The 13,494-nt window shown below is 54.6% G+C and overlaps 1 protein-coding gene across 10 annotated transcripts in view; it reads left to right on the top strand.

Annotated features, from left to right (window-relative positions):
• CEMIP (cell migration inducing hyaluronidase 1) overlaps positions 1 to 13,494 on the top strand; it is a 144,303-nt gene that overhangs the window by 79,423 nt on the left and 51,386 nt on the right. For all 10 annotated transcript variants that reach the window (XM_070494204.1, XM_070494200.1, XM_044760400.2 and 7 more), the window contains 7 exons: positions 1,645 to 1,791; positions 2,269 to 2,407; positions 3,114 to 3,350; positions 5,745 to 5,924; positions 8,349 to 8,419; positions 9,036 to 9,131; positions 9,696 to 9,817. In XM_070494204.1, the coding sequence (XP_070350305.1) occupies positions 1,645 to 1,791; positions 2,269 to 2,407; positions 3,114 to 3,350; positions 5,745 to 5,924; positions 8,349 to 8,419; positions 9,036 to 9,131; positions 9,696 to 9,817 (992 nt within the window). The remainder of the gene's footprint in view (positions 1 to 1,644; positions 1,792 to 2,268; positions 2,408 to 3,113; positions 3,351 to 5,744; positions 5,925 to 8,348; positions 8,420 to 9,035; positions 9,132 to 9,695; positions 9,818 to 13,494) is intronic.

Genomic DNA, 13,494 nt, shown 5'->3' with positions numbered 1-13,494 from the left:
GGGGCCGTGCCTCTGGCTGCCGCTGGTCTATGCATCCCTCTGACGTCAGAGGAAGCTGGCCCCTGGCATTCATGCCCCGAGTAGGTGGGGCTTGTCTTCCCTCTCCGTCTGGCCTCCTGTGTCCCCTCCCGGGAAGGGTGGCTGAGGCACTGACGGTTTCCAGCTACTCACTGATGCACCAAGTGCAAATCCCCTGAAACTGACCTTTACCAAGAGCAAAATGTCCGGCCCCAAGGAAGGAGCCCCTCTCGTCACTGCTGTGCTTGTGCTGGGGGCCAGAGCAGCCGGGTCTCTGGGAACTGTGCTCCTAATGGCAGGAGAGCCTCAAGGCTGGGCCAACCGCCTCCAGACGCAGGTGCAAAGGCTGGTGCAGGCGCGAGTGTGGCACTCAGAGAGGAGAGGGGCAGTCGGCCCGGCCTTGAGTCCTGGGGGTGTGGGCAGTGACTCCCCAGCGCTTTGTCCCTGGGGGTCTGGAACTACTCCTTCTCAGACGCTCGTGGCTCCGTGCCACACGTCTGGGGAGTCACTTCCTTGGACGAGGTGGAGGGCAGCCCAGGGTCTCGGGCTGGCCTCTGCGGGAAGCCAGCCAAGCGCATGCCCCATCTGAAGACCAACCGGGGATGGGCTGTGGCCCTCAGAAACCCCTCAGTGGCTGGAGCCCTCATGACCGTCCTCGGCTGCCGAGTGCTGAGGCAGAGAGCCTGCCCCAGCCCCTCCTGGCAGCTCGCTGGCAACCCTGCGCTCCCACCAAGATGGAAAGTCCGCTGACGTGCGAGCCCCACATTTTCTCTTGGCTCCTTCCGTCCCCGAGTCCCCTGGGGTTTACAGCTGGCAGAGCTGCTCCAGTCAAACTCCCAAGAATGGGAAATCCTCTTCTCGATGAAAGCGATGCAGAGACTGAGTTAGGACTGACAGAGGGGCAGACGGAGCCTGAAGGAGGGGTGTTATGGGGCCGGGGAGGGTGGGATGGGGAGCGAGACTCGGCAAATGCACGCCGAGCCCCCACACTGTGCTCCACAGAGCAGGGGAGGGCCCAGCCCTCGGGGAGCCCGCAGCATGCCATCGCCACTGGGGACAAAGATAAACCATGTGTGGTTCCTCCCAGTTTAGACGCCGGCTGCCAGTCAGGGGTCACTTCTGTCCTGAGCATGTTGCTTGGTGACGTAGTTTACATAACACCATCTTTCTAAGGTTTCCAGGGGAACAGAGCTAGAAAATGAACTAAAAGTCAGATTCTCATGCAGAAGGGGAAAAGGCCTTGTTAACTCCTCAAATGCTGCCCCCCAAAGGAAAGGGTCTTGGAGTGCAAGTAACCTGGGTGAACACTTGCCTCACGTTAGGTCTTGGAATGTCTTGAGGAGTCATCTGGTCTACCCTTCATTTTGTAAATGGAAAATCTGAGCCCAGAAAAGGGAAGTGGCTTATTCACAGATGCATAATGAACTAAGGAAAGACACGGACTGCACCCCGGACTCCTGGCTCCTCTCCCAGGGGGTCTCCTTGCTCTCTGAGGCCCTGCTTTCAGCTCCAGGAGAGAGCAGGCAGGAGCGACAAGATGCACGAGAGCTGCCCTTGCGGTCAGTGGGGATCCTTGCTTGGTGGGGTTGGTGGATGGGAGTGATGACATCTCTCTGTCCTTGGCAGCGGCATCTGAGTGTCCTGACCGGGACCCCAAGCTGCAGCCCTGGAGCCCCGGCCACAACCAGGACCACCGTGTGCACATTGGCCGGGGCAGAACACTGCTGCTCACCTCTTCTGCCACGGTCCACTCCATCCACATCACAGACGGAGGTAAGCTGGTCTCTCCCCCACTCTCTGCCCCTCCGCGGCCTCACATCCTAGAGAAGGAGATGCAGGCTGGCGTAGCTTCAGGTGGACAGAAACAATGTCATGTGCTCCAGGTTCGTGTCAGAGCTTCAGGTGGTTTGCAATGACCGTCAGCAATGACAAGCACTTAGGAAGGGCTTGTCAGAGGTCCAATGTCAGCGACAGCAGCATTTATGGAGGAACCTCCTTACTGCTGCTCGCTCATTGAATGCAGAGCCTGCAGTGATGGCGGTGACCAGGCAGGCATTATTGATCTACACATTGCAAGGCAGAGCGAAAAGCAAAGTGACCGCTTACAAGTGCAGCCAGCACAGAAGTGTTTGAAAGATGGTCTCCTTGCCTGCATGAGAAGGGGGGCCCGGGAGGTCTGCCCTCGGCTCTGCTAGCACCTCACCACCAACCCTCACGTTCTGAAACCCTGCCCCATCCCTGCCTTCTCAGGAAAGCTGGTCATTAAAGACCACGACGAGACAATTGTTTTGCGCACCCGGCACATCTTGATTGACAACGGAGGAGAGCTGCATGCTGGGAGTGCCCTCTGCCCTTTCCAGGGCAATTTTAGCATCGTTTTGTACGGAAGGTGGGTAGACAGCTTCTCCAGGATCAAATGTTACTCTTGGATCTGACGGGAAGGAGGGTTTTCAAGGGAGAGAGGGAGGCAAGACGGCGAGGTTTTAGGGCAAGACAGGCATTATTACTATGTGCTGCCAGCTTGGAATCACCAGCGAGACAGATGTTGGAGGTCTGAGTGAGCTGGAGCAGTACAGGAGGCATTTATATGGTGGCCGGGGTCTGGACTTCAGTTACAGAGGTCCCTGCCAGGCTTTCAGCCGCCTTCCTGTCATGTCACGGCTCAGGGAGCCTCTGCGAATGTTGACCTAACATTACGACGGACAAGATAAAGAAACGGCCCACGTGGGGTTGGCCTCTGGCTGTGCCCTCTCTTCCAGCAGTTGAGAGTCCTAAGAAGTGGCCGCCAAGAATACGCAGGGGTCTGCAGGCCATGTCCAGGGGGTTCCACACCTGATAGGGACCAAAATATAAAATACTTAGAAAGGAAAAGAAGCGCCAGCACGGGGATCAAGGAGAAGCGTTTCTACTTGGCTGCGTGGCCTCGTTTTGGTCTGGCTCAGGGGGATCTGGTTGCTAATGCGGTTTCTCCCAACCTTGTGTGATCCCCAAGGTGACCGGCTCTGTGGTGGCCACGGGGAGGGTGGGATCCCCCTGGGCTCAGCATCCACAAGGAGAGGCATCGGCCAGCTTTGAAGAGCTGTTTTCTCTCGCAGGGCTGACGAAGGTCTCCCACCGGACCCTTACTACAGCCTGAAGTACATCGGGGTCGGCAGAGGAGGCACCCTCGAGCTGCACGGACAGAAGAAGCTCTCCTGGACATTTCTGAACAAGACGCTGCACCCGGGCGGAATGGAGGAGGGCGGCTACTTTTTTGAAAGGAGCTGGGGTCACCGTGGCGTCATCGTTCATGTCATTGACCCCAAATCAGGGGCCGTCATACATTCTGACCGGTAAGTTCTGCTTTCACTTACACACACACTCATTCGTTCATTCAACATCCACTTCCCGAGCATGTGCCCTGGCCAGATGCTGCTCCCATGAAACAGACGGGCCCCCCTGACTTCAAGGACTTCCGTCCTTCCTTCCCCAGGCACCTGCCTCGTGAAGCCCAATTCAACAGGAGCAAGCACGTGCGCTCGCACACACACACACAGCACAGTCCCCGATTGTGATAATCGGTAGTTAGGGGAAAAAAGACCTCGTGAAATGGTGGAGAGTGACTAGGGAGACCACTTTGCATCAAGGGAAGGGCGAGGAAGCATGTCTGAGCTGAGAACTGCAGGGCGAGGGTGAGGTAGAGAAAGTGTTCAGGACACAGAGCAGCAGGTGCAAAGGGCCCGGGGCCAGAACTGCATGATGTCCTGCCAGCCAGGAGGGCCAGCAGGGAGGTGCAGCGCAGACAGCAAGGGGAACATGACACGATGATGTCGGAATTTCAGGCAGGGGCAGGAGCTTGAAGGCCACGGGCAGGAGGCGGGTTTTGTTCTAAGTGGGACTGGAAGCCACCGAAGGTTGTTAGGATGGGTATGATCTGACTTGAAAGGAGCTTCTGGCTGCTGTGTAGAGAAAGGGTGGATGGTGCAGGCCACAGTAAAGACGGCGGGGGTGGCACGGAGGCTTCTGCGTGGTCTAGGTGAGAGATGTCGCTGGCGAGGACTCAGGTAGGAGCAGCGGCCCCAGAGGTGGATGACCTTGGATGACCTTGAGACATTCAGGAGGCAGCGAGGGCAAGTCTCCCGCTCCCTCATCTCTCCCCTCCCTGGTCTGGTATAAGCTGGCAGATTCTGCAGAGGCTGGGCCTGCCCTGCACGCTCCCGGCGGCTCTTGTCCTGGCCCTGCAGAGGTTCCAAGGGAAGGACCCCAGGAAGGACGTGGCGGGGGGAGGCAAGCAGGGTCGAGCTGTCCTGGGGCTGCTGGAGGAGGAAGTCCTGGAACCCTCAGGAGCAGGGCAGGAGGCGTGAGGGTCCGCAGGAAGGCGGCAGGAACACTGTGACACAGGCGCAGGCTGCACAGCCACCTCGAGCTCCGGTCAATATTAGAAATGATAACGCAATCACTCGGCTTTGTGCAACACGCTGCGTTAACCACTTTATCCGCCATGTACAACCGAGTCTTCATAACCCCCTGGGAGGCAGGTGCTGTGACTCTCCACATGACACGGGTGAGAGCACTGAGGCTCAGCAGGGCTGAATTTGCTGAGCGTCATAACGCTGGTAAACGCTGGAGCCAGGATGCAAACCCAGATCTGCCCAGACCCTTGGCCACTATTTCGCCTCCACGGTGCTCTGGTGGCAGCCATCTGCCGTGGCCCAGGGCTGAGCAATCCTCAGCCCACAGGTGACAGTGAAGCCAGGATGAGCATGACTGACACTAAGAATGTCAGAGAGCCCCCTGCTTCTCACGAGAGAACAGAGTCCTCTGTCGTGTGCTGCTTCTGAAGTCCGCGCAGCCTGGCTGTGGCAGCAAGCCCACCTTACGGTGACTTCATCGTTGAACTGGATGGTGAGAAGTTGTCCCGACGGCGGATGTGGAGGTTCCAGAGGCAGAATGCCGTCTCCTCCCCAGTCTCCTTTGCTCAAAGTGTGTGTCAGTGGCCTCGGGAATCTGACAGCTGAATGTGTGTGAGTGGAGATGTTCATAAACACTGAACACACACACATGCACATAAATAAGAACTTGGGTCGGCTCTTGAAAGGTATCAAGCGTTAGATCAGGTGGGAAAAAGCTGAGATGAGTAAGTAAAGACAGGAGTGGGCACGCAGTGTGGCTGCAGGGCACTGAGGGGTGTTCAGCTTGCAGCGACGATTCCTGGGGAGGGGCGGGGGAGAACAAGGGGCCCAGGTGGGGTCGTACCAGGTTATGCAAACAGTCGAAACAAGTTTGAGGACTCGGGGACGCCTATCCAGCCACCGCCCTACCTCCATTGCCTTCCTTTTCCAAAATCCTTGCTATTCGTGCTGGTTTATTTTTCTAGATTCGTTTGAGAACTATTTTTGCTTGTTAAGCCCCAAGACAAATTCTTTTGGAATTTCCATTGTAATTGCACAAAATCTTTATACTTAATGTGCGGGAGAGTGGGGATCATGACAAAATTCTATCTTTCCTTTGTAAATTCTTGTATAGATTTGTCAAGATCTGTATTTCATGGATATTTTGTCTGTATGAGGATGGGTTATGTGTGTCAAGTCTGAGATCACCCGTTTTTGCTGTAACAAAAGCTTCTTTCTTTAAAAATCACGGCCCTCGGGTTCTCTGGGTGGCATGGCGCTATAGACATGTGCTTTGATCTCTCTTTTTGGGCTGCTTTCCTGACTATTGAAATCCCCTCTCTCGGCCCTTTGCAGGTTCGACACCTACAGCTCCAAGAAGGAGAGCGAGCGCCTGGTCCAGTCCTTGAATGCCGTGCCTGACGGCAGGATCCTGTCCATTGCCGTGAACGATGAGGGATCTCGAAACCTGGATGACGTGGCCCGGAAGGCGATGACCAGACTGGGCAGCAAGCACTTCCTACACCTTGGGTTCAGGTATTGCCCATCCCTTCCGCCGCCCAGGCTCCAGGACACGGAAGCACAACACCATCCCAGGCAGAATGGCCTCCTCCCTCCTCGTGTCCCGGGGCCACTCCACCCTCGGTGGTGACTTGGGCAGATGCAGGCGTGTTATCCATGTGCATGGGACACATGCGGGCTTGTTCTTAGAGGGAGTCTGGTTTTCCTTACGAGCACATTCTGCTCTTAAAACACAAAAAATCTCGTTAATATGAACACCTTCGGTCAACCACTTACAAAGTATTCGCTCAGCATCTGCTGTGTGTGAGAGCCACGCCTCAGAGGTGCAGCAAATGCTGGTGGCCCAGGGGTCGGGATGTGCCCTGGGGGGTGGCAGACATTTGTTTGGAGATCAGACAAAGTGTCTCTGCCCAGCCGAGCGCCCGGGGAGACGGGCCCTTTGATGTGCTCTGCTGTGTGTTTGCCTGGGATCGCAGCGTCCGCCTGACTTTGGCATGCACACGCATTGGCACCGAGAAAATGCCATGCACCCCGTTTACCCCACGGTCACCACACCTTTTTATCATGTTGAATCAGATCTCGCCTCAGTGGAAAGTTGAGGTCATCGGTCCCGTGTATGTTTGGAGATAATGGTGGGCAAGATCGGGGCCAGGATGGAGCCTTTTCGGGGCAATTTTACTGGCTGGGCAGAGGTTCCCCGGGGGCAGGGAGAGGCGCTCCGGTCAATTCTCTGAGAGCCCCGGGGCTGCTCCTTCTGGAAGGATCTGGGCAGGAAACTTCAGCAGCCAAGGACGGACGACAGCCACGCCTTGGCATCACAAAGCTGCTTGGTTAGCAAAGACTGAGGGCACTTCCATTTCATGGTTGCATAAACCAAAAGGCCCGTTTATTAACTTACAATGAGAGGGAGAACCATGCAGGGGCTGGTTACTTAGAAGCTCAGCAGAAGAAGGTCAGAGGTCTGGTGTCTGATTTGGCCTGCATTTGCGTCCGGGCTGCGCCTCCTGTGAGGGCTCACCCTCGCTCTGCACGGCTCCCGCGCCTGTAACGTGGGGTCTCTCAGGAGGCGTCTCAAAGGGCCTTCGGGAAGATAAATGTGATAAGGGGAGCAAAATATTTGCCGTCGGGTCTTCCACAGAGTAAGGACTCAGTGAAGGTCAGCAACATTCTCTCCTTACAAACAAGAGCCCCGGGGAGGCTGGGTGCCAGGTTTTGTCTCGCCCACTCCCATGGATAAAGGAGATAGGCAAGCAGGAATTACCCCTCATTTGTAGAGACACACTTTGAATGATAAACTCACAGTGTCTAAAATCAGCAGAAGAACCGAGACTTGGACCTGCCATTTGTTCCTTCATAGAAGAAGTGGTTGTTGAGCGGATATTGGCGTGAGGCACCAGGCTGGACTAGGGGTCCTGAGCTCTCGTGGGAGAGAGATGTTAAATGGCAACGATGACGGGGCGTGAGAGAGCAAGAGGGGGCAAAAGGCAGAAGGGGGCTTTGGCTCAGACCTCCAGGCGAGGATGAGGGCAAGTAGATGCCCCCGAGAGACTCAGGGTGCAGGCCCAGGGCTGAGTGTGTGGCTCCGCCAAAGCCGTGGGGGACGTGGGGAGGGTGTGCAAGAGTGGGAGGGGCAGGCGATGAGGCTGGGGAGGAGGGCACAGGATGTCTTTTGCTCTGTGCCGAGGGGTTTGGTTTTCATCCAAAGGGCAATAGGGAGCCATGGAAGGATTTTATGCAAGAGAGCGACAGGGTGAAATCTCCAACCTCAGTAAAGACTCACTTCCCAAGATAAGAGATCAAAACAGAAATAACAAAAGCCACTGAGGACTAAAACCAATTGATACGTCATAGTAAGAGAGAGGCTATATGAGGCCTCAGTGGGGAAGACAAGAACGGGTGAGCAAACCTTCCAGTCCGATGGAGGAAAGAGGGGGACACACTTTTCAAAACCTTACATCTTCTTTCCTCCTTTGCTCCATGAAGAAGATGGGGTATCTCTTTCCTTCCTTCCCAGGGCCCAGGGCAGACTGCTGGGTAATCAGTCACCTAGCTGCTGGGGTTTTCCCCGAGCTTAGCTCTAGGGCAGCTGGGCCTCAGAGAACTGACCCGTCTCTCTTGGACCCTGTTCCTTGTTTTCCTAAGGGAGTCAGAGCACTTGCTTCAGGACCCTGTCGGGCCCGGCAGGTGGTGCAAAGGTCTGTGGGTTTGTCTGTTCATGATTCATACCCCGTCTCCTGCCAGAATGGAGCTGGGGGGCTCACGGTCCGCCATCATCAGGTGGCCGGGGGGTTGGGGAGCCCATGCTGCAAATAAAGGCTTGTGCGTGGGGCCAGCCCACAAACTGATGTGGCCGCTCCTGCGTGCGACGTTGTGTCGGCTCTGCCTCCAGGACGGGCTCAGACAGCAAGGGCCCTGACTTTCTGTTGTTGTTCCTTTCAGACACCCGTGGAGTTTTATAACTGTGAAAGGAAGCCCCTCTTCTTCCGTCGAAGACCACATTGAATATCAGGGTAACGCATAGCGGGCGGGAGGCTGGATTCCCTCGGATGTCTCTCTGACTAAGAGGCTCAGGGTCTCTCTGGACCACCCACATCCCTCGGGACACAGCTCTGCATCTCCCAACACCAGTCGAGGGACGGGCCGCTTGACTGGCCGTGTTGAGTGGAAGCGTCAAAAGTCAACACTGACTTACCTATCATTAACTCAATTAAAAAAAAAAAAGTCAACACTGACTTAAGGTCAACCAGTCAGATAACATTTACGATTTCAAAGAACTCGTCATTGACTTAATTCAAAACAAGCGACACAGGAAAGACGAGAACTGGGACAACCAGTGTGGGCAATGCTTTGAGCTAAAAGGACCCTTTGGAGGGGCCCTCACCACGTGGTGGTGGTTCCTATGCCCGGAGAAGGTTGAGGCAGGCCCTGCCTACACTGGTCTGATCTAATCTGACCGAAGAAGGGACAGGAGTCTGCTTCCCAAGTGGGAAGAGTGACCTGACACTTTCTTTTTAAATAAATGGCTCAGGATCCATCTGTGTAGACAGAGGGCTTTCTCTGCCTTGGAACTGCATCCTCCTGGAGCTGGGGGTCTGTCGTGTCGCTAACGCCTCGTCTCTCTGACAGGACACCGCGGCTCCGCGGCGGCCCGGGTGTTCAAATTGTTCCGGTCGGAGCACGGCGAGCATTTCAACGTCTCTTCCTCCAGCGAGTGGGTTCAAGGTGAGGCGTTTGGGATGACCTGGTACAACCTACCTACCAGTGAGATAAAGGCTGGGTTTTGCTATCTTTGCAGAACAAGGATTTTTCTCTTGGGCCAGTAAGACCCCTTCACTGTTGCAGAGTCAACTGAGTTTGCAACAGAAAGCTGTCTTCAATTCCTCAGGCCACAGCGGCCAACAGCCCAGAGGGATGCGTCCCCCGTGGGATTCCTTTTCTGCGCCGGGCAAAGGCACGGACCAGGACCCGCCTTCCAGTAGCCCCACACAGGGGTTGGTGTGCAGAAGGCAGCAATGCTTGCTTGATGGGCTTATGGCTGGATTTTGTCTTGCTCCTTTTTGCAATAATGAAGAGTATCTATTGCTTTTGTAAAATTAAGAGTCAATAGAGGTCCTTTTAATTACAAGGTGGGAGAGTTGGCTGATTGTTTACGAGCCTCTGGTACCCGTGCAAGCCTGGGCAGACGGTGTTTGAATCCCTTTGCACTGAGGGTCCCTGGGACTACGTTGGGCATCACTGGCCCTCGCAGCCCCTCCGGTCTGACCCTGCTCTTTGCTTTCTGCCTAGATGTGGAGTGGACGGAGTGGTTCGAACATGACAAAGTGTCGCAGACTAAAGGTGGGGAAAAAATTTCAGACCTGCGGGCAGCTCACCCAGGAAAGATCTGCAATCGTCCCATTGATATACAGGTACCAACCCCAGACAATCAGTGGTTCTAAAGGCTGTAGGTTGAAGACTCTGCAGATCGCAAGCTTTCTTGCCAGTTGAGTGGTGTGGTTCTCAGGGCTCTACGACAGAGGTAAGGCAGAGAATAACATTCCCATTTTAGAGACAGAACAAGGCTTGTTTCTGCTCCAGGCCTCCCGGGTCGGGGGTTCCAAAGCGAGGACTCAAATTCTCTCCCGGACCCAGAGTCCGAGTTCCCTGCCTTCTCTTTAACCTGCTTCTGCAGCCGGGGCTGACAGTGCCCAGAGCAGGGATGGGTCTGACTTCAGTCTTGCTTCTCGGTGGATTTCCTTCCGGACCCTGAGTGCACAGATCCAGCTGGGTTTGGGGTACAGGTTGAGCCCAGCCTGGGTGGAGACACACCCAGCGCCTTGTTCTCCTCGGAGCTAAATGATCATCGGATGACGGTGTTTGCTCAAGATCTGCACTTGCAGTCGCCCTATCCAGAGGGACCTCAGCCTTCTCATCGTGGAAGAGTTGCATAAATACGCAGCCCTCGCAATTCGCGAGCTCAGCTGGTGAGCTGCTGGGCTCTGTGGACAACAGGAAAGGCACAGGCAAAGAAAATGGAGTTTCTTTCCTTATGCCTGGTCTTGTTCCAGAACAAGAGTTGAGGTCACCTAAATGCTCAATACAGAATTAGAAGTCCTTCATGAAAGCCCGTTCTTGCTCATTTTATCCTTTTGCAGCCAATAAAAATGGTGGTCAACATTTGTGCAGACCTCCTCTCAGATCACCTAACCTCAGGCCCTGGGTGCTCTGACGGGGCTCCACCCACGGCACCCTGCTGGGCAGGACTTCTGCCTCCCCTGTTGAGGGCTGTGGGACAAGGACCGCTTTTCCAAAGGAGGACACTCGGTTCTGCAGTTAGCGAAGGCCGGGGAGACCTGTCTTAATATTTGGCTAAGGCCTTCCCTTCACGGGGCTCCGATGTTAATTGAAAAGGATTTACGGAGATTAAAAGCTGCAAGTCGTAGACTCTTCTTGGGTCCAACAGAATGAAAAGCACTGAGTCCCCCAGAGCACGTACTTCCTAGATCGAATTAACTTTCTCTTGCTACCTGAACGTTCCAGCTTTAATTCTGAAGTAGCCACCATCTTGTTCCTCCAGTCAAGGCTTTATTAGCCCTCCCTTCCCAAGTGTTCTTGGAAATCCTTGAGGAGTGCCTGCATGTCCTACCAATTCCTCCTGGTGTTGGCTCTGCCGGCTGGCCGGCTCCAGACCACTATTGTTTAGACGACCACTTCTCGGTGCCCAGAAAACAGCTTTCCTGGGCGTTTCCCCTCTTCCAGCAGCTCTGCTCCCAGCACAGACACAGGCTCCTTCCTAGAGTGTGTCACGGTGCAGCTGATCCCAGGACAAAGCATTAAATAAAACTCCACCGATGGCGCGGAGACAGCAGAGGAGACCGTGAGAACATATACGTGTGTTTGCCCCGAGCGCGTGCTCTGGAACCCGCGGTCTGCGGCCACGTCGCAGGGTCCGGTTTCCTTCCAACCAGAGGAGAATCCTTGACAGCGAATTCCCTGAGTTTAAGTTCTCAGCTAGTCAAGGTCCGGAGAAGAATAAAAGACCCAACACCAGTTTTCCCCCCTCACCCTGAGGCTCGGGCCAGCCTTCCCGCAAAAGCGCGTTCTTTGACAATATTTTGCTGAGCAGGGTGGCCTCTTATGAGTTCAAAACTCTCAATTCCAGAATAGGATCTTGACTTTTCCTTGGCAAAGCAAAGGCCCGTGGAAGCAGCCATCTAAAGATAGGCCACGTGCCTCCAAAAGTGAGCCAGACCCCTGTCTCTGGAGACCGGGAGAAAGTGCTGCCGTCCTGGAGATGTCAAGTTCGCCCCTGCTTCTCACCAGCATCCTTTATCAGCAGTGGCTGCCAGACTGAGCTAGAGCATCTCTTTGTGCTCATAAAAGGCAACAGTGTGATGCGGGATACGCTCCTGGGTTTTGCAAAGTCAGAATAGCAGAGCCAGCTGGTTCTACGTCGGCAACAGCGAGGGAAGCAGGATTTCATCCTTTGTATGAGCGTCAGACACATCAGCCAGGAGCTCACACCCTAGCTCCTGTGATTAACCCACAAGAGAGAATGGAGTGGGACTGACCTTCCCACGTGTCCGTTTTTGCCGTTATGGTAATCACAATTTACTGAGTCACTTGGCGCGTGTGACAGCCCCACGGGCCCCAAGCTCCCAAATGCTCCTTTTCAGGGCTGCGGCCGCCCCCTGTGCCTGTGTCTCACACACAGAGAGTCCCCGAGATGCCTGCTCTGCCCTGACACAGTCATACCCTCTGGAGGGGAAGGTGTGTCAAGGACGCCTGGGACCTAGGCACGGTGGGAGAGAAAGTGGAAGCAGCGAGAGTGGCACAGCTGACCTCGATGCAAGGAAAGCTTCATCAAGATCGGATAGTTTCTGATTCTGCAAAATCAAAGCCCAAACCGCACCCCGCTGTTTCCATGTCTTTGTCCTCCTTGCAGTTCCCCTTGGCTGACGTCCCCTTTCCTCCCACTTTCTCACTTAAAACGCACCCACACTTGGAGGCCGGTGGGACCTACCTTACTTGCATTTCCTTGGGGAGGAGACCACACTGGGTGGTCCTGACGCCCCCTGCTCTGGCATAGCAGCTGGAGGTTAGCCTGGTGGTTAGGAAAATGTGCTCTGAAACCGGAGAGATCTGAGTTTGCCACCAGCTCTGCCTGTGTGAGCCGAGGGGCATCGGCAGCACCGGGCCTGGGGCCAGGAGAGCGGGCAGCCCAGGGCGGGCGCACGTTTGAGGTGGCCCTCCCTCTCAGGGGCCGACTCTGCGCTCGCACGACCCTGGGGGGGTCTGCCCTACGTGTTGCGTCCCTCACAGTCCCAGCCAAGTTACTTAACTCGTGTCTCAATTTCCTCTTGTGCAAAAACGGGGATAATGTTGCTCCCTCATGGGATTATTTTCTGATTTCAAAGCACCAAATGTGAAGTGCTGACCTATGGCGAGTGCCTATAAGTTTTTATTATTTTATGATTATAATGATACTGTTAATTATTTTATGATTATTAGTTACTATCATGAACAACAGTAAAATTGTGCCCAAAGTGAAGATTGGTGTCACTAAACAGTGACAGAGCCCCTTTCACTCTTCTTAGCCAAAACTGAGGTCATTCTACAGGTTAGAGAAAGGGAAAAAGAGAAGCAGTGGGGGCCAGCCCAGTGGTGCAGCAGTTAAGTCCACGTGCTCTGCTTTGGTGGCCCAGGGTTCATGGGTTTGGATCCCAGGTATGGACCTATGCACTGCTCATCAAGCCATACTGTGGAGGCGTTCCACATATAAAGTAGAGGAAGATGGGCACAGATGTTAGCTCAGGGCCAGTCTTCCTCAGCAAAAAAAGAAAGAAAGAAAGAAAGAAAGAAAGAAAGAAAGAAAGAAAGAAAGAAAGAAAGAAAGAAAGAAAGAAAAGAAAAGCAGCAATGAGCAGATGTCTCCTTGAAGTTGTTGTGGGACATTGCACCTTGAAAAATGCCTGCTCCACTCAACGATGCTCTCAGGCTCAGTTCTCAATTTTAGGGGTCTACAAAGCACATACTGGCCTCGGGGAGGGAAACATCAGGGGTCAGAGGAGCTGGGCTTGCTGGCCCACAACTTGCACTAGCTTCT

Source organism: Equus asinus, chromosome 2, assembly GCF_041296235.1.
Source record: "Equus asinus isolate D_3611 breed Donkey chromosome 2, EquAss-T2T_v2, whole genome shotgun sequence".
Taxonomy (NCBI): domain Eukaryota; kingdom Metazoa; phylum Chordata; class Mammalia; order Perissodactyla; family Equidae; genus Equus; species Equus asinus.
Note: the sequence above shows the minus strand (reverse complement) of the source record. Positions and strands in the feature narration are given on the sequence as shown.